This window comes from Siphateles boraxobius, unplaced genomic scaffold, assembly GCF_051911475.1.
Source record: "Siphateles boraxobius isolate OS27281-9 unplaced genomic scaffold, OSU_SipBor_1 48, whole genome shotgun sequence".
Taxonomy (NCBI): domain Eukaryota; kingdom Metazoa; phylum Chordata; class Actinopteri; order Cypriniformes; family Leuciscidae; genus Siphateles; species Siphateles boraxobius.
The window spans coordinates 6,798,841-6,822,995 of record NW_027509119.1 but is presented as its reverse complement, the minus strand read 5'-3'; the positions used below and the strand labels follow the sequence as shown (position 1 = coordinate 6,822,995).

Genomic DNA, 24,155 nt, shown 5'->3' with positions numbered 1-24,155 from the left:
TTTTTCCAGCAAGGACCAACATTCACAACAGGATCTAGATTTTGGTAAAAGACCGTAATCCATGCTAAATGCAATCAGATTTAAATTTTTAATAAAATAATGAGTAATGTTTTAATGTTTACCATTAAAACAATTTTCTTTATATTGTTTGATTAAAACTGAAATTAAAAAAAAGTTCCTATTTACATCTTAATGCACGTGCCTGGTCTTATTGTGAACAATTCATCAGTGCATGTTCTCTGTAATCTTTTATCAAAACTCGCTCCACCTCTGAAACGACTTTCCTTTTTTTGTCTGATGTCACAAGCCCTCCCTTCAAACCACCTGTCATATAGACACCATTTTTCAATTACCAAATTAATAAACCACTGAAACAAATTGGGCAGCTGAATATGCATCTTGATGTAGGCCTTAGTTCCAGTCTTCAGCATCAGACTCAAGCCAGCTTGAGAGAAAAGATGGCTTAAAAGACAAAAGCCAAGCTTACCTGCGGCGAGAGCTGTTGACGGAGGAGGTCCCGCCTCTCCACCACTTTTTTGACTCATAGCGGCTGCGTTCTGCTCTCTAGAAGATGGCAGCTGCAGCTCTTTCGGGAGAAGATCATATACTGATTCTAGAGGGAATCAGAAGAGAAATCTATCAGTTATGGGTACGTTTACACAACAACTATGTACTAAAAAAGTTTCTCCTTTGAGTTTTTCGAATACAGACGACAAAGCTGTCAAAACGAAATGACTAAAAACGCTGTATTATGCTGCCAGGTCAGTAGATGGTGATGTCACTTTAGCCCCTTTCACACAGCGCGTTGATCCCGGGAAATTGCCGGGAAATTGCCAGAACACCTTCTGTGTGAACGCAAACACGATTGATGCCGGGGTCGATGCCGGGTTGGGGACCTAGTAACATTGCCGTGTTCAGTCCCAGAACGCGCGCTGTGTGAACAAAAGCCGTAATCAATGCCGTGTCGTAATGATGGCGATAAAGCCGGGATCGTTCGCCAGCGTGAAACTGTACGTAATGCGCTAGTTTATGATCGAATCAGAAAAAAAAATGCACAAGCGTGGTTTCTCGCGAGAGAGAAATCGCAGCTCATAAGCAAACTATAGACCTTGCTGAGCATTACATGTCACATCGATGTCACGTGTCTTTATGGGTTGTGTGTGAACGCACTGTCTGATTCCGGAAAATCACTGGCAGTGTGAATGAACCAAAGTCAAACCCCAGGTCACTTTATCCGTGTATTTTCCGGAATCTCTGTGTGAATGGGGCTTTTGTTAAGAAACGCTACGCGCATATAGCATGAACACGTAATTCGCATGTGCATGATGTCACCGTTTTCACAAATTCATGTTTTACGATAACGGTAACCTACACAGCCTTGCCATAGACATCGAAAAAACATGGGAAAAGTCCTGACAGCTTATTTTACACCAATAGTAAGTGATAAATACCATTTTTGGCATGCCAGAGGCCTTAGTACCACTCTTGTGATTGTAGTGGGTTATTTTAACAGAACAAGAACACAAAGCCTTCAATCCTTGTTCAGGACTCTGATCGGTACTACTTTGAAAACAAGGCTGCTACAAAGGGATGAGGAATTTGAGAAGTCAAATGGTGATTTTATACCGTTCCCACCAGTTAGGCCATATCAAGATCAAAAAATAATTAAGTAAATGAAAAAATAACCGTTGCCCATCTGTCCATAGTCAAGCTCCTCAAACCCTTAATTCTGTACCTAGAGATTCTAATGTTTCCATGCAGATCATCTCTCACAGTTGTGTGGTCTCAAATGATGAAAACAATATCATTAATTGATAACCTGCCAATGGCGGGTTAATGGAAAAAATGTACCCGCCACGAACCTTAGTGAGGGTTGCCTGACGCCATATTAAATGTTAAATTTGTTGTCAACTCGAACCCCTTCGGATATCTATATTTATATTGGGCTGCACAGTTTGGTTAAGAAATTATAATCTGTTATATATTGCATTTCATTTAAAGCATCCATGCAAAAAGAACGTAGATGCCACACTATTGGAAAAAGGGTTCTGTCAGGTGATTCTTAGTATACTTAATATCCATAGTATCCTTTCATGAATTTAGTATTACATCATTTGTATTTTGTTTAATTAACTTTGTTTTGATTACATTTTATGAATTAAACAGCTTAAAAGTTGAAATAACCAATTAAACAAGAAATGATTATGCAATCATATAAGATATTTCTCCTTTTTAGCATAAAGGGTTCTTTAAAATTGAGTTGAAAAACCCTACACTGTAAAAAGTGAGTGTGCATTTGTTGCTTTAAGGAGGTATTTCTAGCGGATTCTACCTATAAATTCAAATTTTGTTCTTGTAACCTAATTCAATAAGGTTTATTTAACATGCTGAGTTACATTGACCCAATTTCCAATTGACACATTCAAGGATGGACACATTCAACACATGAGCACTACAACTACACTACACCTATAGAGGGCAGTATAGTAGTGACTCGTGTCAGCTACAGGACATCTCTTCTGAAGGACAAAGAAGAAGAAAAGGTTTGTGTTTAGCTGTTCCATGCTGATCTGAGAATTTTGCTTCAATGAGAAATTGTGATTTGGGGTTATTACACATTACGTTGCATCATGAAAATCACAATTGACACTGCGCTACTCTTCAGCACAATGGTAACCACAACATTCAATAACAGAAACTCATCTAAATGTCCAACTGAACATGACAAACATTCCCTTTACTGCAAGTGCAAAACACATCAAATAACACTTAATCCATAAATGTACTCTCCTAATGCAGTCCCTTGCAAAGCATGCTGGTACAGATCCACCGCCCAGGGCTGCATTTCTCAAAAGCATCGTAAGCCTAAGTAGATCGTAGAGCCTTTGCCACCAATGGTCTCTACCATCAACTTAGCACACAATGCTTTTGAGAAATGCAACCCTTGGCAGTAGATCTGTAGTTCCCAGCATGCTTTGCAGGGGACTGCATTAGTAAATTTTAGGATTTGTGTCCACCAGTGGTACCAAACAGAAATGCAAACTAATGGGCTTACAAACTGGTTTCCTAATCACTTATAATGCACTCCATCTCCCATTGGTCAGACATACACCTGGAGGGTAGCCACACCTCCAGTCACGTCATTGGCTGAACAAGGCGCTCCAACAAAGCAAGCATGTTTGCAGAATGCCATGGAATCACACTGTTTATACTCTTTTGGGGACGACAATCACAAATGGTTTACTTGTAGAAGTCTCTGCACATAGGAGAACAAATTATGTTCCATAATGTAATCTACAATGTAATACCTGATGCTTAGATGATTTCAAGCAGTCCTACAGAAAATAAAATGTGAAAAGCACAGGTATGTTTAGAGGCCTCTTAAATTCTGAGTACAAATGAATCTCTTATATGGCCTGAAACAGATGCAAACATGGGGGCAGGTAAAGACAAATTCTCGGTAAGGCCGTGAACACAGTTTACAGAGGAGAGACGGGGACCAACAGAAACTCTCTGTTTCTAACTCAAACAAGCCTAGGAAAGTGGATTTTAAAGGTCTTGAGACCAAAAACATCACAGTTCTTGCATAACCACCATTACTTTTACCAAATATCATTGTCTGGACTTTAAGCAGACCTTATTTTTTCCCTTTTATACTTCACAGCATGTCCCAAAAAGTATGGTATATCAGATGCATTACAGTGACACTTGAAATTTAAAATTTGAAAGTTTAGTGATATTTTAAACACCTTGCTTAAGAAGGACCAACATGCAGATTAATACAGAAAGGATGCACTGTATGCTTGTAATTTGCTTCTGAATCCTCACAGCTCTGAACAATAGTAATTGAGTCTGCTTGTAATTAACATCAGTAGTTTCTTTCCTACGCAAAAAAGCACATTAATTACATTTAAGACAGGATAGTACCCAAACCTAGCACCCACCAGCTCTTTCCCTGCACAACCGTTTCCAATTTTTGTCTTCTTAGGCTGGTCTGCACATGCAGGAACATGTGCCGTGTGCACAGAACCCTTCCAGTAAACAGATTGCCAACCACATAGACAGAAAATATGCGCTGTGCACTAAGACTGCAGCTGCCGAATCAGTACCTGGATTGTTTCTAAGTGTTTCCACTCATTTTAAGAGAGAAAATTCCTATTTTGCTGCAGTTTCTTCCCACACAAACAGGACATGGTGGCTGCTGTTCATATCCCAAAACACAGTTTTTCTTTCACTAGGGAAAAGAAAAACAAAGAGCAATATTAACTTGGTAAACATTATGATTTCATTGCTTCTACAAAACAATTTCTCACTTTCAAGCTTCTTTCTTGTTCAGAACTAGATCTGATGCCAAAACACACTTACACTGAATTAAAGGGCAAGATGAAAATTACGACATTTACTCTTCCTTGTGTTGTTCTAATCTAAACCCAGGAGATTCGCGTTTTCCATGTAACACAAAAGAAGAAATTTATCTGAATCTCCGTGCTGCTCTTTTTCATAAAATTTTTCCTGTGAACTATCCCTGTGATTAATTGAATGTTCCTGCATGTGTTATAATATATTAAAATTATAACTTTAAGGGATATCGAAATAATCGTATGATCGTATGATATCGCATAATCGCATTATGGTTTAGTGCGATCATCAATTTGCAAAAGCTTAGCTCAATTTCCTCAAGTTTGAGTCTCTTTTAACAGTGTTTCTCAACCTGCTTTTGGGTCGCAAGACTGTTTTGAGTGGGTCGCGGAGTGTGTAGTCAAAGAAACAACAAAAACGTAATTCTAAATGTTTTTCTGATGTGCAACGTTTATTTTGAAAGGCGTGCATGAAAGCTGTTGACTCTTCTGTCAGACGCAGTTTAAGTAAAGATTGCTTGAGAAAAACGCGACCTGATTAAGTATCTGCTGTCAGATGAGATGTTATCACGCTATATGTGTCATTACTGTAATCTTAATAACACAGAAGTTCGGCCACACGTGGACGATTGACTGAAATCCATGCTCTCGAACCATAAAGCTGAACATATTTGAGCCTATTGTGCATGAAAGGACAAACCTAAAGGAAGGAAAAACACATTATGCAAGTAATTCCGAACTCTCATTCACACTTTCTTTCACTATTGCAAATTCCTGGCACTTGTTCTGATTAGCCCTGGGATACGCTAGAGTGCCAGTGTTTTTGGCTTCTGGCCCGTCAGCTCCCCGTTAGCCCCTCGTGTTTTTTCTCTTGTTAGCTTTTTGGCTTGATCCTCTCGCTTTATTTAACTAGCTAAACAGGTTTTGCAAAGTAGCTTAGAGGCTTGTCAAGCAGAAATGTGAACTTCCAAAAAAGACTGTCAAATCACAGGCAAAACAGAGGTGGGAAACAGATTACAAAGGAGTATGTGACGTCACTGAACTCATGAATATTAATTAGCTCATGATGACATTGCTCAGTATGCAGTATACCTTGAAGACATTTCAGTATCAGGATATTTCTGCTTTTTTCAATATATTTACAGCATCTCTCAAAAGTTTGGACACATCATTTTTTTTTTTTTTTGGAAACATAATTTTTTATGTTTTTGAAAGAAGTCTTTATGCTTGCCAAAGCTCCTTTTATTTGATCGAAAATACAGTAATAACAGTAATATTGCGATTTTTTTTTACAAATATAAGAACCGTTTATGTGTTTTTGCAATAAAGGTGAGAAAAACTGACCTATTCGCAGAAGTGTGAATATTTATTTAACAACACTCAGAACACTAGAAACAGAAAAACCGCTATACACATGACGAGAACTGAAAATCAACTAAAAGAAACATGGAGCATAAATACAGACCAAACTAATTAATGAAATGAACAACAGGTGCAAACAATAATCAAACAGTGAGAAACCACAGTAACTAACTAAAACATAGGAAACTGAGCTCAACTTATGAAAACCCACCCAAACATACACAGAACACAGACCACCCATGACATATCCCCCCCCCCCCCCATTGAGGTGGCGCGTCCCCGCGCCTCTTTAACTTTACAAAAAGTACAACATAGGAGGGTGGGAGGGGGCTTTGGTGGAGGACTTGTTGCAGGAACACAGGACAGGAACCTGTCTGGAGCAGACAGTGGTAAGAGCCAGGGCGTGAGGGCCAGGACCCACGGCAGAGTCGAGAGAGGGAGGAGCCATGGTGGAGGCTTGGCAGCAGGAACCAGGGGGGCATTGAGCTGAGATGATGCTGTTGGCGGTGGAGTCCCAGGCAGAGAAATGAAGAGATCAGGCAACACAGAAGATCCTGGAGAGCATGTCGGAGCTGGAGGGATGGAGGAGCCCGCCGGAAGCCAAAGGGCTGGAGGGAAGTAGGGTTGGGCCGATAGACGCTGCCATCGTCCATTTGATGGCTGACAGACATCACGATGTTGAGTATAAACTTTATAGTTATTTACACTGTGTATCTGATATGAATAAAACACGTCTGCAAATATATTTCAATGGATTGCTATTGCTGCTTCCACAGACACCATTGTGTACTTTACAAACAATAAATGTATTGTTTTGCTATAAATAATATGTATTTAAATGTCTGAAACCTAAAATAAACATTATGTGTTTAAAAACGAACAGATCTCATGTAAGTGCGTATCTATACAACGAATGTTATTTCTCGTGCCATTTATAAGCCAAAAATAGTTTTTGCGTGCATTTGCTACACAGTTTTCGTGAGCATATGATATGCACTTTATGGCAGGTAATACGCCCTAATCCTACCCAAGGGCTTTTCAGTGCGTAGCATATGCACACTAAAACCATTTTTGGCGTATAAATGGCACGAGAAATAACATTTGTGGTATAGATATGCACTTTCATGAGATTGTGTTATTAAAAACACTGAATAGTTGTGATACATGACAAGCGCTGAGCGCGTCCGTCTTTGGCTCAGCGTCAGCCATAGCGTGAAAGTACAGTTTGAATTTGGCAGTTATGTCACGTCACTGTACATTTGCTCCTTAGTGCTCAGCTGCTGCAGAGAGTGCAAAAATCGTAATTGCTGATGAGATGTAGAGAAAAATATCTAGTGAAAAATGAGAATGTTGCGTTACCCCTCCCCCCTTCCCCCTACTTCCCGATGTCATCGTCCATCACGATGTTTCACTGTAGCCATCGTCTGATGCCAAATTGGTAGACATCGCCCAACCCTAGAGGGAAGAGTCACAGATTAAGTCCCATAAATCCATGGTGATGGCAGAGTGACGACTGACCAAGGTGGAGCCGGAGGGATGAGGAAGCCCAGTGGAGCCATAGGGACAACAGTCCCAGGTGGAGCCGACTGGTCAACAGGCCGAGGTGGAGTGACACCAGCACTGAGGCTTTAATGGGTCAACATTTCAGGGCTGGACTGACGAACACTCAGAATGAGGCGAATTTATCGTGCACTGAGCATGAGACAAAGGGTTGAGGAGATTGCGGATAGGGTTGAAGGACTGGGCAGTGCAGGCTTTGAAAGAAATTCAGTATCAGGATATTTCTGTTTTTTCCCTCAATATATTTACTGAACAAAACTTATTTTTTTCAGTGTGTTTGAATTGCTAAAGCAAGAATCAGAAATGTCCTTTTAATGCAAGTCAGAGGTGAGCATTGTATTTTATTATCTGCAATGGGATGTGGGATAAAAGTGATCCAGGCGGCCCTGAAACAGACAGTGCCTTTAAAGATTTACAAGGTGAAAGGCTCCATTCAAAGCACACGAGGATTTAAGCAGGGAATCATTTATAACACTCTACAAATGTTTATTACTTATCCCACCCTGCTGACGATTGCACCATAGCAACCAGGAGCAAAGCGCAGCCTACATCTCCAAGTGTTCTGAGCATTAAGTAGGTGGTAAAGGGAAATTTAAATGGGCGCACTATATGAGGAGAAAAACAAGGCAACAGTTGCTGTCCTGTTTGATTTGTTACTAGCAAACCAGTGAGAGAGAGAGAGAGGGAGAGAGAGAGAGAGAGAGAGAGAGAGAGAGAGAGAGAGAGAGAGAGAGAGAGAGAGAGGGATAAAAAAGTAGAAACTGTCTAAAGTTGTACATTTATATAAGTAATCAAAATGTTTGTATGGGAGGCTGTCTGTCATATACTATAGATAAAATGAAGTACATACAAAAATGGAGTCAAGTCAATTTTACAATTTATTACAAAGAAACGGCAAGTATAACACTCAGATTTTTGAAGAGCTGCATGATTCTGGATATTTTTTTCTTGTTTTAAACAGAGATCACGATTCTGTACAGACAACTAAACAAAATAACATAGAGGTTACTAGAGGTTCTGACAAAATGTTAATTGCTGCAGTCTATTTCAAAATATGCATTTTTCTATTTTAATTTATGTCCTTTAATTTGAATTATTATTACACTTTTAATGATTTATCGTGCAGCTCTATTTTGAAGTAGAATGACAATAAATGTAAATAAAAATCTTAAAATACAAGTTCATATTTTTCATATGGATGTAGTGGTATGCGGAAATCATAAACATTTTAAACCAGTATTGAGTTGAGAATAAAATTGCTCTTATGGTGTGACTATAAAAGAGAAGATGTCAGCTGTTCACATTTGAATTAAAAAAGTTGTCAAATAAGAAAAAAATTCAAGTCAATTAAAAATGCAAAAAAAAGTCTTACATAATAAAATACTTAATACTGCAACTTAAGCACTAGTTCCGAGTATTTTGTCTATTTGTTTGCTAATGTAAAACAAATGCAAATATATGCAGCTATATTTGGAATTATCCAAAAGCGAGTATAAAGTAAGCCCGGTATGTTTTGCGACAAAAACACAAGTTATAAGCAAAGCAACATCTGAGATGATCAGGATTGTTCATTTACAAGCCCAAACACTTGTGATCTGATATGAAACTGGCAAGGCAAGGCAGTTTTTTGCATTGTATGATATCTCAGTCACAGGTCTAGTTTTACTAGTAGGTCTAGTTTACTACTTTTGTTTGTCCTAAATTTTCATACCATTAATCAAACTCACTGTCAACATTAACTCCACCCCATCCCCCACACACACACATTTTTTCCCTCTCAATACTCTAAACGATCAATTTCATGCTTTTTACAGTGTCTTTAGTCAAAATAATATTTTTAACAAATGTGACAGATGTGGCAATGACAGCTACAACAGAGATGCAAACACAATCTGTAGTCAGACATTCAGAGAAAAGCTGAAGTATGACAACATCCTACAGTATATTCAGAAAGTCACAAAAGTCAGACACACTGAGCACTCCTTCATTCAGAGATAACACAACCAGCATCCACTTCAGTTGGTCCAGTCTGGACCAGAGTAATGGGATCTGCCCTCTGTCCCATAAGGGCAATAGATAATGAGAACATCCAAGGGCAACAGATTACATGGCCTAGATTTTACAAGCATGTCAAGAGGTCTTACTGTAACAGAAGCCAGGAGGATAGATGGACACTCTTAGTCCAGTGTCAATAGCTATGGGCTAAACAATGGCCTAACCTTGAGGCGGACGTAAACCGTAAGAAGGATGTTTATTTCATTCTGCGTGCCACCACATGCTTCCCATCGCATGTAGGTTAATCTATTACATTCCATAAACTCTTAAAAATAAAGGTACCAAAAGGGTTTTTTCACAGCAATGCCATTAAATAACCATTTTGGATTCTATTCATGAAACAGCTCTTAAAACAAAGATTATTTTAAGCCGGGTCCACACTGTACGATTTTGGCCGCCTGAGACTAATTTAGCAAATCCTAAGATTCCTCTGATCCTAGGCTAAAATCTGAAGTCTTTGATTAGTAGTTTGACATGATCACAGATTGATGACCGTTGCGATAAAATTTGAATTCAGACGAAATTCTGGTAGAGATCGAAGATTTGACTCACAGTCCTGCAGTGTGACTTCTACTAAGACGACAGTCAAATTGTCTTCATTTTTCAAGACAAGCCATGACCAAAATGAACGTTAGAGATTACTGTAGCCACCATTTCTATCTCACATGTAAATGCAGCTCACTGTCACCGAACTTGTTATTGATTGATGATTTAAATTAAAACTCCAGACGGGTTTTCTTGTGTGCGTCCGTTTTTAATGCATCTTGACTTTCATCCAGTCTGACATTAATGACTGAGATATCACAGTGTGAAATGGCTTACAGCTGGGATCATGTTCTTACAGTCTGACAAGAAACAATTGTAAAGGACTATTATAAATCGCAACTTCTTAATAATCTTATAACCCCTTTTCCACTATTAACAACCTTTTGAGCAATGGAAAGGTTCAATGGGTGTTTAAGGTTCTTCATGGAACCATAAATGCCAATAAAGAAGCTGTATTTTTCTGTGCTGCTTGGGATCCATGGGATGTTATCAGAAGAGTTCATTGAATGTGGAAATGAGGATGGTTCTCAACAGCTTATTTCCAGTGTGTAGCCAGATAAACAAACCTCTTGTTGTTACATTAAGCTTTCTAAAGACCCAAACACAAGGAGGATGGAAAAAATAAAGGCACCATCATCACTATCATCAGAAGTTGATGAAGTTTACAATTTTTCACTTTTTCTCTGTTGCTTTTTATGTATGCCAAGGTTTATGTGCGCGAACATTCAGTTCGCACTTAAGCATATTCTTTTTAAGTACTGTATGTTATTTCCATAATAAGTAGTCAGTAACACTTTATTTTACAGTGCCGTTGTTACACGTTACATGTAGTTACTGTAGTAATAACTATAAATAATGCGTAATTACATGCAGTTCACCCTGGACCAAACCTAAATCCTAACTCCATAGTAAGTACACATGTAGTTAATTATTATTACTCAGTACTTAAATGTATAATTACACTGTAATACTGACACATTCAAATAAATTCAATTAACATTTATTTGTATAGCGCTTTCCACAGTACAGATCGTTTCAAAGCAGCTTTACAGAAAATGCACGTGTCCACATTACAATTTAGAGTGATCTGTTATCAGAGGTAACGGTCTAAGTTATGTATTTCAGGATATGAAGAGAATTTCAACCGATATGACACAAAGTGTTTATGAAAAAAATGCCTACCCTAATTTCACTGCCATTAGTCCGCTGTACGTGAGCTGTATCGTTCAGTTTCGTTCCGACAAACGGGGCACTACATTTTCTTTTGCTCAATATGTTCAACGTTAATAAAAGGTATCCAAGCAAAAAGTTCTCAACGCAGTTAATCCTGCATTTAATGAGAAAAGTGTAATTTATTGGCGCACTATATTGACTGCGTATTGAGACATATAAAACTGTTTAGATAGATTTTCAACCAATCAGCATCGAAAATGTAAGTATGTCAGAGCCAAAATCAAGCCAATATCACTACGCACATGTAAACATGGAGGAGGACGTACAGTAAGCAGCGCATCTTCATCTGATAGCGGCGATCAAGCTCGATTAACACCCGTAAAGTGTATTCTTCATGTCGGAAAAGATGGTGGGAAAGGTCCGCAGCCCTTTAATGAAGTCCGATTGGACAAAATCAAGCAATGTCCGAAGGAATGGCTCAAAACGTCGGACACTACGGAGCTAGCTATTGATCCCATGCTGCAGGTAAGTTACTTTCATAACATGAATATTTTTTCATTATTTTTGGGTGATGCTAATTTACAAACTTTTGTCACATCAGAATCCCGATAAAAACATCGACATGATGAGAGACGTTGTCCTCCGTTGCTTGATCTTTTATCTGGGTGAAAAAGAGGATGACCTCATCCAAGAATACAATGTAAGTGACTAGAATTACTCTACATATTTATGGTGTTTTGAGAAATGTATTTGTACATTGTTTTTATTTATAAAAATAGAAATGCAACTTAAACAATCTTTTTTCCAATTAAATTATATAAAGCTAATGTAAAAAAAATATTTAACACAAAAAAGATTTTTGGAAGCCACTATATGAAAAAAGTTAACACTATATTTTAATGGTCCACTTTAGACATTCTACTGACTCTAAGTAACTGCAACTACATGTTAACTTAATCTATCAACCCTAACCTAGCAATCTACTAATACTCTGAGTTAGTTGACATGTAGTTACTTAAAGTTAGTAGAATGTCTATAGTGGACCATCGAAATTTAATGGTCCACTATAGACCATTCAATTCCCCCACCCCCCACAATAGTGTCACCAAATGTAATTTTACATTTATTTTATTTTTTCTTCCTGAATACATCCTCTGTCATTGGTGTAACTGTACTTGTGTTATTGTGAAAGTCTTTGTGGTGTGATTACAAAGAAAACAAACTATAATGGTTTACTTGTAGTTGTCTTAGCATTTTGAGCTGTTATAAGAAATGTTTACAACCGTACACAAATCAACTTTATAATTATGGACAGACTTTTAATGAGACAGACAAGATAAAAATACTTCTTTAATGTTTGTTTTACAGTGTGACAATGGAGATATCCTGCAGCACATAATGAAAATTGCAATCTACAAGAGGGATTATCAGGAGGATTTCAGCATCATTTTGGAGGGGATGCAAGTCATGGCATGGCTTGGAAAATCTGGCAAGAGCCTGTGCTGTTCTTCTTGGAATCACGTATGCACTAAATCTCACCTACCCGAAAGAACTGAGGCACACTTTTGAGGCCTTTCAGAAGCTCTTCTTGGAACTGGATGTTTGCATGTTTTCCCCGAAATTACTAACACTTAAAAACAAACTCATGACTTAGATTGAGACAATGCATTATGACCAAGTTCTGCTGAAAAAAAAAACTGCATTGATTGATGAACGTTTAATATTGTTCTACATACAAGCTTTCAGCAAGTACAAATTAGTTTATATGTTTTGCTACAAGTTATTCACAAGTTTTTGTCAAAAATTGGACTTTTCCAACAGAAATTTGTATGCACATGTTTTTTGTGTAACAAAATTATCTTTCTCAATGACATGGAAAATGTTACCATTTTTTGCTTTTATTTTTCATATCTTAAGACTGCTCTTACATTTTATATAGATTTGTTTTACTTGTGCAAAAAATACAGAATAAACGCATGTTTGATAACAAAAAGTGCATTATGTATTCATTATTTTCTTAACAAGGCAGTAAATGTTATAATTAAGTACATTTCATTAATACAAATGAGTAAATTCTGCTTGATTAATTTGTGAGACAAATTAAATTAAAAAAGCACATTCCACTAATAATATTAAATTCATCATGTGCCATAGACTAAATAATTTAGGAAATTTGACTTAATTTATCCGGGTAGCTTTCACTAAAAAAACAAACCTTAAAATCTACTCAAATATAATACGTGTAATATTGTTTCCATCATTATTTTTAAGTAGACTGCATGTAATATTTTTTGCAGTGTACATGTAGTGCAGTTATTGCTCGTGTATGCAAACTTGACAATTCACCATTAAATGTGTAATTTTGAAAAGTGTTTTTTATATATATTATATTTTGGCTTAATTCTATTTGTTATTCAGATTTTACCCCAAATATTACCTTTGAATTGGAACAACATAATGAGAAGTAATTGGGATGTTAATGCTACAGTAGAAGTTTTCTTGATAATCGTATCATTACTGTGCCTAGATAGCAACTTCAGGTATATCGCACATTTCAAACTGGTTTATTTTGTACTTCAAGTACAAAAATAATTTGGTAATTAGGTAATTCGGTATTTTTGGGTTTATATGATAAACATGTTTGAAAGTGAAAAATGTCCTATGTTTTCCCTTTTTTTCAAAATGGCCACCTTTAGCATCATTTTTCTCAAAAACTGCAAGGTTGTGTGCGGAGAACTTTTTCCTAAGGAATCTCTATATATTTCTGATGTTAAATATAAAAAAAGTAGGTAGTGCCCCACTTGGTGGAACGAAACCCTATTTCTAGGCCTCTTTTAGCCTACTGACAGCGGCCTACATATATTTCTTTTAAAAACTTAAGGGGAAATGCATTCATTGCACCATGAAGTGTGGCTTTACCTGAGGTGACACTTGTGAGAAGCCCGTTCTAGCTCTCAGCTGGATTCCAGAAATGTGTTTTTAGCACAGAAACAAGTCTGTGTCTGCTGTGTTTACCAGCAGCTTCAACAGGGCGGCGGAGAAGGGAAGAAACAGCCATTGGGCTCGGATGAAAGCAGGGCCTCAGCGCAGTGAGGAATTCACGCTGTTTACATAAGCATGGCCACTGCTCTGACAAGCTCACATCCACACAAACACTCTCACAGACACAAACACAAAGCCATCCAACGCTCACTGAAAGATTAAAACTTCACATGTAAATCCCATTTAACAGTGTAACACATAAGCATCTGCAATGCAATAATGAAAACCATCTGAGAGAGACACACTAAATGCCGTTTCCAAGATTACAGGATGGTTGTCAACCCTAAGAAGAACGCCTGGCCTAATGAATGAATGGTGGACAGTCGTTGTGTCAAAGCTGTGTGTTTATTTTTGGTGAGTAATGATACTGTATATTATAATGCCACAAGATTTTCGGAACAAAATTTTGAAAAAATGCATTATGGATGTTATAATTATTTGTGAATTTTTTTTGAGGTCACCCTATTCACAGCGGCGTCGTCTTTGATTTTTAATGGGAATGAAAGTCAGGCTGTGAGGGTTGGTTGTACTGTTAGTTAATTGGTTTTGGATTGTTCTGCTTACGAAACACTGCAAAAATATCTTTACCAAGAAATTTCAGACGACAAAAAACTACAGGCAACATGAGCTGTGGAAAATTATAAGTGATCTAGGAGCTTTATACAGCTTTTTACAGTGGATGCAATTGAAAACACTGTAAGTCTATTCCTAACAGCCTTGCTTTCATACCTGTCACGGCACTGCTCTGAATAAGGTCAATTGACTTGTGCATTGGGGACCAGAACCAAGTCCACCATTGGTTTGCCAACATTTTTATGAACAGTATCTGTTTATCATATAAACTCACCGGCCACATTCTTAGTACACCTGTTCAACTGCTCATTGACACAAATATCTAATCAGCCAAACACATGTCAGCAGCTCAATGCATTTAGGCATGTAGACATGATCGAGATGATCTGCTGTTCAAACTGTTCAAACTGAGCATCAGAATGGAGAATAAATGTAATTTAAGTGACTTTGAATGTAGCTGGGTTGTTTGCGCCAGGCGGCCTGGTCTGAGTATTTCCGAAAATGCTGATCTACTGGGATTTTCAAGCACAAACATATTTAGCGTTTATAGAGAATGTTCAGAAAAAGAGAAAATATCCGGTTCAGTGGGTGTAAATGGCTTGTTGATGCCAGAGGAGAATGACCAGACTGGTTCCAGTTGATTGAAAGGCAACAGTAACTCAAATAAGCACTTGTTACAATTGAGGTCTGCAGAAGAGCATCACTGAACGCTCACCACGTCAAACCTTGAAGCAGAAGAGTATCTCTGAACACTCAATACGTCAAACCTTGAAGCAGAAGAGTATCTCTGAACACTCAACACGTCAAACCTTGAAGCAGAAGAGTATCTCTGAACACTCAACACGTCAAACATTAAAGCAGAAGAGCATCTCTGAACGCTCAACACATCAAACCTTGAAGCAGAAGAGCATCTCTGAACACTAAACACGTCAAACCTTGAAGTAGAAGAGCATCTCTGAACACTCAACACCCCAAACCTTGAAGCAGAAGAGCATCTCTGAACACTCAACACCCCAAACCTTGAAGCAGAAGAGCATATCTGAACACTCAACACATCAAACCTTGAAGCAGAAGAGCATCTCTGAACACTCAACATGTCAAATCTTGAAGCAGAAGAGCATCTCTGAACGCTCAACACGTCAAACCTTGAAGCAGAAGAGTATCTCTGAACACTCAACACGTCAAACCTTGAAGCAGAAGAGTATCTCTGAACACTCAACACGTCAAACATTAAAGCAGAAGAGCATCTCTGAACGCTCAACACATCAAACCTTGAAGCAGAAGAGCATCTCTGAACACTAAACACGTCAAACCTTGAAGTAGAAGAGCATCTCTGAACACTCAACACCCCAAACCTTGAAGCAGAAGAGCATCTCTGAACACTCAACACCCCAAACCTTGAAGCAGAAGAGCATATCTGAACACTCAACACATCAAACCTTGAAGCAGAAGAGTATCTCTGAACACTCAACACGTCAAACCTTGAAGCAGAAGAGTATCTCTGAACACTCAACACGTCAAACCTTGAAGCAGAAGAGTATCTCTGAACACTCAACACGTCAAACCTTGAAGCAGAAGAGTATCTCTGAACACTCAACACGTCAAACATTAAAGCAGAAGAGCATCTCTGAACGCTCAACACATCAAACCTTGAAGCAGAAGAGCATCTCTGAACACTAAACACGTCAAACCTTGAAGTAGAAGAGCATCTCTGAACACTCAACACCCCAAACCTTGAAGCAGAAGAGCATATCTGAACACTCAACACATCAAACCTTGAAGCAGAAGAGCATCTCTGAACACTCAACATGTCAAACCTTGAAGCAGAAGAGCATCTCTGAACACTTAACACATCAAACCTTGAAGCAGAAGAGCATCTCTGAACACTTAACACATCAAACCTTGAAGCAGAAGAGCATCTCTGAACACTCAACACATCAAACCTTGAAGCAGAAGAGCATCTCTGAATGCTCAAAACGTCAAACCTTGAAGCAGAAGAGCATCTCTGAACACTCATCACATCAAACCTTGAAGCAGAAAAGCATCTCTGAACACTCAACACGTCAAACCTTGAAGCAGAAGAGCATCTCTGAATGCTCAAGACGTCAAACCTTGAAGCAGAAGAGCATCTCTGAACACTCAACACATCGAACCTTGAAGCGGAAGAGCGTCTCTGAACGCTCAAAACGTCAAACCTTGAAGCAGAAGAGCATCTCTGAACGCTCAACACGTCAAACCTTGAAGCAGAAGAGCATCTCTGAACACTCATCACATCAAACCTTGAAGCAGAAAGCATCTCTGAACACTCAACACGTCAAACCTTGAAGCAGAAGAGCATCTCTGAATGCTCAAGACGTCAAACCTTGAAGCAGAAGAGCATCTCTGAACACTCAACACATCGAACCTTGAAGCGGAAGAGCGTCTCTGAACGCTCAAAACGTCAAACCTTGAAGCAGAAGAGCATCTCTGAACGCTCAACACGTCAAACCTTGAAGCAGAAGAGCATCTCTGAACGCTCAACACGTCAAACCTTGAAGCAGAAGAGCATCTCTGAACGCTCAACACGTCAAACCTTGAAGCAGAAGAGCATCTCTGAACGCTCAACACATCAAACCTTGAAGCAGAAGAGCATCTCTGAACGCTCAACACGTCAAACCTTGAAGCAGAAGAGCTACAGCAGCAGAAGACACTGGTGACACTCCTGTGAGTTTAGAAAACAGGAAACTGAGGCTACAATTCACACGGGATCACCAAAACTGGTCAACAGAAGATTGGAAAACATTGCCTGGTCCGATGAGTCTGGATTTCTGCTGCGACATTCAGATGGGAGGGTCAGAATTAGAACTAAAATTAGAACTATAGAATTAGAACTAAAACTATAGAATTTCGAACTAAAAAACGAAAACCTTCGTTACCTCAAAAAAAATACAGGTTAACTGAAATAAAATAAAATAGCTGACCAATGCAAAAAGCTGATAAAACATTTGGGTTATAAATATTTGGATAATTACATTTTCTTGCCACATGGTGAGGTCCAACAGCCAGAGACCACAAGTGGAAATTAGTGACCTAATGTATAAACTGCAGATTTTCAAATTTTTTCCCCCATTTTTTCAAACTTTGCTTTGTGTTCATTTTTTAAATCCTACATCTAGTTTAAAGAAATCAATAAATAAATAAACATCCCATATTTTTTTAAATGCGGCCCCAGACTTTTGGGCCCCACTGCTACTCCATGTTATCTTGTAGGAGAGAGTCCTCAGCTCAGTGTGTTTGTCCTTTGGACTCAGTCAGACTAAATCCACACCTCGAGAACATTAATAGCATAAGAGGATTCGGCCAGCAATCTAATTAAGGCTGTAGAATGTCTGCCGTTCAATTAGACACAAGGAGAACACACCTATTATTACAGCAATGCACCTGGGCAAGAGTTGAGGTTAGCAGAAACAAAATAAAATCATCTCACAGTGGAGAAAAAAAATGGCACAAAATGATAAACTGGAAAACAGTTTATAATATCTCACCCAAAAATAAAAATCATTTACTCATGATGACAGAATTTTGATTTTTACATTTAGATTTTACATTTCCAAAAAGACACGTGTCAGTAAACCTGCCATGAATCTCTAGAGCAAATAGTCCCAACCTAAAACATAGCACCATTTAGTATATGGTAACAAGATATTTCTTTAGCAGATGTTTTTGTCCAAAGCAACGTAAGTGATTAATACAGAGGAGAAAACAGCAGTACTACTACCATATAGGGTGACCACCCGTCCCGCGTAGCGCGTGCGCGCACAGCGTTTGAAGCCCAATTCATGCGTCCCGCAAATTGAGACCGTGTCACGCATAATCAATGCTTGCTAAAAAAAAAAAGTCGAAATTCAGATGGAGGGCAGGAAGTGAAGAACGCAATGGACGTGATGGAGGAAAGTCCGTACTGTACTACTTTAGACGCTATTACAAGAGAAATATATAAACAAAAAATCTAAACATATGTTGGACGTGATCCATACGTTATGAAGAGGACCGATTTTCAACTGAATTGAAAGATTTGCCTGCCATTGAGGCGGTAGATATCAGCAACTACCTCGTCTCACAGACATACTTTGACTTTACAAAGTTCAAAAACTGGTACGTTACACAAACAGACACATAAGCTGTATTAACTCAGCTTTGACGAAGTGATCACTGACACACACGGGCATTTTCCCATTCGGCTCCTCCCGACCGGCAATTTTTCCGATGTTTTTCTGTCAATTTCTTGTATTTTCCCCCCTTATGAACAACAAATTTTGGCACCTCGAGGTTTGATCGATTTGAGCAACCATAAACGACGCAAAACATAGGCATTTTGAGTTTGTTATAGTGAGTCCTAAATATAGAAAATCACTTCCTGCCCTCCATCTGTATGTATCGCTATGGCAACGCAGTGACGTGACGTCATGTGAAAACAAGCTATTCCTGTTAATCCTATAATTTTATATTATTATTTATTTAAGGTGAATAAATTGTAATGAAAAATAAATAAAATTAAATAGCTAAAGTAAATCGTAAGTGGAAGTGCATCTGTCAATTCATTGAATGTTATGAATCTTTATTTAGAAAAAAATACACATTGGTTGGCCTATTCATGAGCATACATCAGCAATTACACATGTTTAGGGGAATAGGGCATTATTAATATACCATGTAAGGTGGTATGTGCTAGAAATGGGTAAACCACTATCAGTGAGTCTGTCCGTGGGGTGGGGGCACCGCCGTGCCAGGCAGTGTCCCACATTGTCCCTCAGAAACATACCCCTTGTCCCACCTTGGGCTTATTAGGAGGTGGTCACCCTACTACCATATACAATTTCAAGAATAGTTCATGTTACAACATACTGTAAGTGGAGAGCAGCAGGGAAAATTAGTTGAAAATAAAAGTGCATTATGTGAAGTTATGTGTTAAAGGTGAACTCAGGAAGTTTTTGCTGCTGCTGGTCCATGAGTTGGGCTGATTAAAAAAAACAGACCTAAATAAAATAATTGGAAACACTTTATTTTTATAGTCCACTTTCTGTCAACTAGCAGTCATTAATAGAATGTCTGCTTAATATCTGCTAACACTTTATTTTGATGCTCCCCAACAGACATTCTACTGACTATAAAAGTAACTTTGCAACAACATGTAAACTTATTCTACTAACATAGACTTGGATGACTGAAAGATGATTTGAAGGCAACTCTGTTGACTTGAAACAGGATAAGAGCGTTGCAGACGGTCACTGGAGTTTACGGAAGGATTTACCCAGGTAAGCGAGTCTGTGTTCTCAGATGAGGCCAGTGTGTGTGTGTGTGTGTGTGTTTGCGTGTGTGTGAGATCAGTAGGCTGGCTCTGGTGACTATGAAGGCTGAGTAAGTGAGGGAGAGCCTGGCATGATCGTGATAGGAATATTATGGGCGAACTGAGGGTTATTTTTAGGGTGCTTTTAAACTTTCGATTGCCTGCCCAAACCCGAGTTCAATTGCTCCCCACTTCTCACTGCCCCCACTGGATTGAGTTCACATTATAATTATTTGTGTCTGAACTGCTTTGCGTGTGCACGATCAAATCAGCAGCTGTTTTACCCTGTTGCTTGCTAACAATGACGCTGGAGAAGACGGTAAAATGCATACCTCACATTTATATTTTGTCTTTTGAACCTTTGGTTTTGTTTTCAAAGCATCAGCACATAACAGCACTTGTGTCTATCTGCACCAGATAGGCTATGCACATTCAACAAGCTCATTTATCCCAGCACACAGCATCGTTTTGGATGTTCGGTAAGTTCTGTCCCAAAGTATACGTCATAAAAGCCGACCAAGCAGGATGTGACAATATTCCTATGCCTTTAGGTTCAGTATCTAGGTTCAATGTTAAAAAATGCTAATGTGAACGCTACGCAGACCAGGACAATTTTTTTGGGTGGGTCCGAATCAAGCGAACCAAACTACAAGTGTGAACACACTAAGCAGACTCGGGTATCGTTTGGAAAACAGCCTTCACATTATCCAAACAAACCAAACTGACGTCAATCGAACCCGAGTGCGCACCAAAAGTGCAAGTGTGAAAGCACCATTACACTACTAAAAACTGTATTTGTGCTGAGGTACTAGTTTACGCCAGGTTTGGTGTATTAGTGGTCTACAAAAATGTGGTTCATTAAATTAAGAGGTTTGCTGAAATCTTCATCTCATGGTTTCATATTTTTCCCCATTCCTTTGTATAAAACATTTTAATGACCCTTTTTATTAGATTGTGATATAACATAACTCTGCACTGCTTTTATTATTTTTAGAAGTCTTCTGAAGTGATGAGTCACTGACTTAAAACCTCATCCCATACAACAAGAATTTGCCTGTCAAATTTGTCTAGTGTCAGAAGCGATCGACTGGAAATTGAACAAACTCTCCTCACTCTAAGCATAGCTTTGAGTTTTGCCCCACGGGGAGAACAGGTGAGTCACTGAGCAGGAATGAAAACACAAGAAATTTAAATTAAGCTATACTCCTCTGCCCATCTCCCCTACAACCTCAGACAAGCTCACAAAACCGCTGGAGAAATAAAGTCATGGATTATGTCATGAGAAAGCTTCTGAACTTTGACCAAGAGTAGTGTGTGATAAAGTGAAAAACCTTTTAAAAGGACAACCCATGAAATATCTGGATCTGACTTTAGGCTTTCAGACCACACTGTCCGTCGGGAAACTTGTCCAAGTGGCGAATGGAAAAAACGCCTGCTCAGTCAGGGACAATATATGACACAAGGAAGTGCGTTCTACGGTGTGGATCTTGTTTTAAGAAAGCCGAACCCGTAACCTGAGTATTTCTCATCAGCCAATGGAAAATCTACTCCTTGGATTTTTCCACACACAGTGTGTGGCTTTAAAAAGTGTCTATGTCAGGGTAAAGTCGTTTTAAAAGGAGACAGACAGTAGAGTCTACTTTATGATCCCTCCTTACTTTATTTTTCATCCATTAATTATGCATTGTAATGCACCCTTTAATGCATTGTTTCATGAATAATTGTAACTAGTTGGCAGTTATAATGCATTATAATATCTATTCATTCTTACATTTTTAGAAAGCATAAGGCATTAAAACAAGTGACAAACAACACATTTCAAATTTAAAAAGCAATCTGTGAAAATTACAATGCATTTTAACTTTTAAAAAAATATATATATTTATGAAAAAATATAGTGCATTATACATTATGAATACCTTTATAATGCATTATACATTAAGGCCTTGAGTAAAGTGTTACTTTTCATGTTAGTCTGAACTGAAAAAAAAGGTTAACAGTATCATTGGTTCAATCACAAGCAAATCTCTATATTGTTGTGCCATATTCTTAGAAATGTACTCTTTGTATTCATGCTGGTTTCATATGGTTTTGAAAAGCCTCTCTTAAAAATAGAAATAAATAAATGAAAATGTTTTTTTTTTTTATTATTAATGACTTAAATCCGTGACACGCAAATCCGTGAAGCGCTCCATATTTTTTTATAATATTATTGATCTGCCTTGCTTAAGGTGGACGTTGACTCAATTTTCTTTTAGAAACAAACTCTGTTATATTATTTTCATGTTATCACTGTGAAGCTGCTTTGATACAATCTGTATTGTAAAAAGCGCTATATAAATAAAGGTGACTTGACTTGACTTGACTTGACTTACCATTAAATGAAAATGTCATGTGGTATAACCATTACATAAAATGTAAGACACATTTACTCCCTAGACCAGGAATACATGTGAGTGTACACATCTTAATCATTATTTTAAAAAACATGGTAAACATGATAATCATTATTTTACATTATTTAAGTTTTTGGGGAGTCACACAACATTACATTTTTCATGCAGGGGTCACATGACTTGTTGGACAAAACTTTTTCAAAAATAAACAAACATTGAAGCAGTTTTGTTGCACAATTTTTCGTTCAAGAATTATTATTTTTTTGAGCTAAATGAATTTTAAAACGAAAAAAAAAAACATAATAATCAATGTCTTTTCAGATCATTGTATAAATTGCATCGTTTTTTCAATAAATTAATAGATTAAGACAAAAAATGAAATGTCATGTCTTTGACCCCTTATTGACATGACAGCACATATAACACATTAAAAGGACAAACAAATATAGACTCATACTAAAGAAGGGAAAACAGTCATATCTATGCACCAGCACTTCAAACAGACACGAGATACTTGTGGATTTTCCTTAAAGGTGAAGATGGGAAATATACAGCCTTTCCAAGGCCCTCTTCAGCAGTTGCCAGGGGCTGCTGATATAGTTTAACCACTCGTCTATTTCTTTGTTGGCTCTAGAACAACATCCAGAGTGTGCACGGCAAATAGTGGGGGAGGTAATATTTTGACCCAGAGTCAGGAACTCTTTTATTTTTTCTTTGCCTCTTTAAATTACAGTTTGGTTAGTGTTAACCATTAACTACCAAGGAATTTTGAGGCAGGAGTTATTGGGGCATGACAGCAGCACACTTCACCTTAGGCTGGCAGAGGAAGAAGAATAAAGAATGTGACGTCAAGAGAAGGCTGGACTATCAGGATCACATTTCATAAGTCAAAACAAGTCTACTCACATCTGTCATTTCTCAGTTTAGACAACAAACAGCTCAATTCGGAGTAAAAATGTCCAAACCGATTGAAATTTCAGTTTGAGAGGGGTGGATTAAACCTTTTCTAATCCGTTTTGTTAAGGCATGTAAACACTTGATTGGACTGAAAAACGTGTAATGACGTAGAAATGGAATCACGTAGAATTTAAGTCACTTTAAATGTAGTCTCAGCCTCAGATTTCACGCCCATGGATCGTTGGCTGAACGCCTGATGCATATGGCACACAAAATGGGAAACACTTGGGGAGTTTTGAAGTCGTTATCTGGTTGGTTGAATTCTCCAGGATTTCAGGTAGACGAGTGTGTCACGTTTTTATAACAGTCCGCCAAGAAACAAAGGCAAACCCCCTTATGGAAGAACTGTGACAGTGAGCCCTTATCAGGATCAACTAAACGCAGGATTTTTGAAAGTATGTGTGTCAGGGATCAGTCAGGCTCCACCATCACCCAATCACAAAGATCGCTATCACCTGAATATTAATCACCTGCTCGCATCATCATCTCATCACAGCAGGCAGCACACACATCACTCTGTCACATTGTCTGGTCTCATTTGAGTAAGGACTCTCATTTACGTCCATCACTTACCTCCAGTTTACTGTATGTTACGTTTACTGTTTCGTCTACCTGCATCCTCTGTGTCTTCACCGTCTCCCTGGTCTTCCGTGGATTCCTCGTCTTCCCTCTCGTACAACAGCTACTTACCTCTCTCCCTTCTTCTGTGTGAGCACCAGCTGCCATCATCAACCTCATCCACAACCTCCTCATCCATCTACAACACGAAGGAACTGTCTGTATCTCAATCATCAGCCCTATTTTTTC

At 38.3% G+C, this 24,155-nt stretch overlaps 2 protein-coding genes across 4 annotated transcripts in view; one reads left to right on the top strand and one right to left on the bottom strand.

Annotated features, from left to right (window-relative positions):
* Positions 1–24,155, bottom strand: part of nfat5b (nuclear factor of activated T cells 5b) — a 53,719-nt gene that overhangs the window by 23,534 nt on the left and 6,030 nt on the right. For 2 of the 3 annotated variants that reach the window (XM_077201811.1, XM_077201814.1), the window contains exon 2: positions 488–613. In XM_077201811.1, coding sequence (XP_077057926.1) covers positions 488–613 — 126 coding nt within the window. Of the gene's footprint in view, positions 1–487; positions 614–17,680; positions 17,794–24,155 lie in introns of those variants that run through there. The other variant, XM_077201815.1, reaches the window with a different exon arrangement.
* LOC143710782 (uncharacterized) lies at positions 3,434–12,828 on the top strand. Its single transcript, XM_077201945.1, has 5 exons — positions 3,434–3,460; positions 3,989–4,105; positions 11,304–11,579; positions 11,656–11,754; positions 12,423–12,828. Exons 1-5 carry the CDS (start codon positions 3,434–3,436, stop codon positions 12,621–12,623), a joined length of 720 nt encoding a protein of 239 aa, XP_077058060.1. The 3' UTR covers positions 12,624–12,828.

What these genes read in the sequence shown, in the direction of transcription:
- LOC143710782 (XM_077201945.1), top strand. Translation starts at nt 3,434, where the DNA reads ATGGGGGCAGGTAAAGACAAATTCTCG. An exon ending in CTATTGATCCCATGCTGCAG is followed by an intron (nt 11,580 to 11,655) that starts GTAAGTTACTTT and finishes TTGTCACATCAG; the next exon opens with AATCCCGATAAAAACATCGA. An exon ending in ACCTCATCCAAGAATACAAT is followed by an intron (nt 11,755 to 12,422) that starts GTAAGTGACTAG and finishes TTTGTTTTACAG; the next exon opens with TGTGACAATGGAGATATCCT.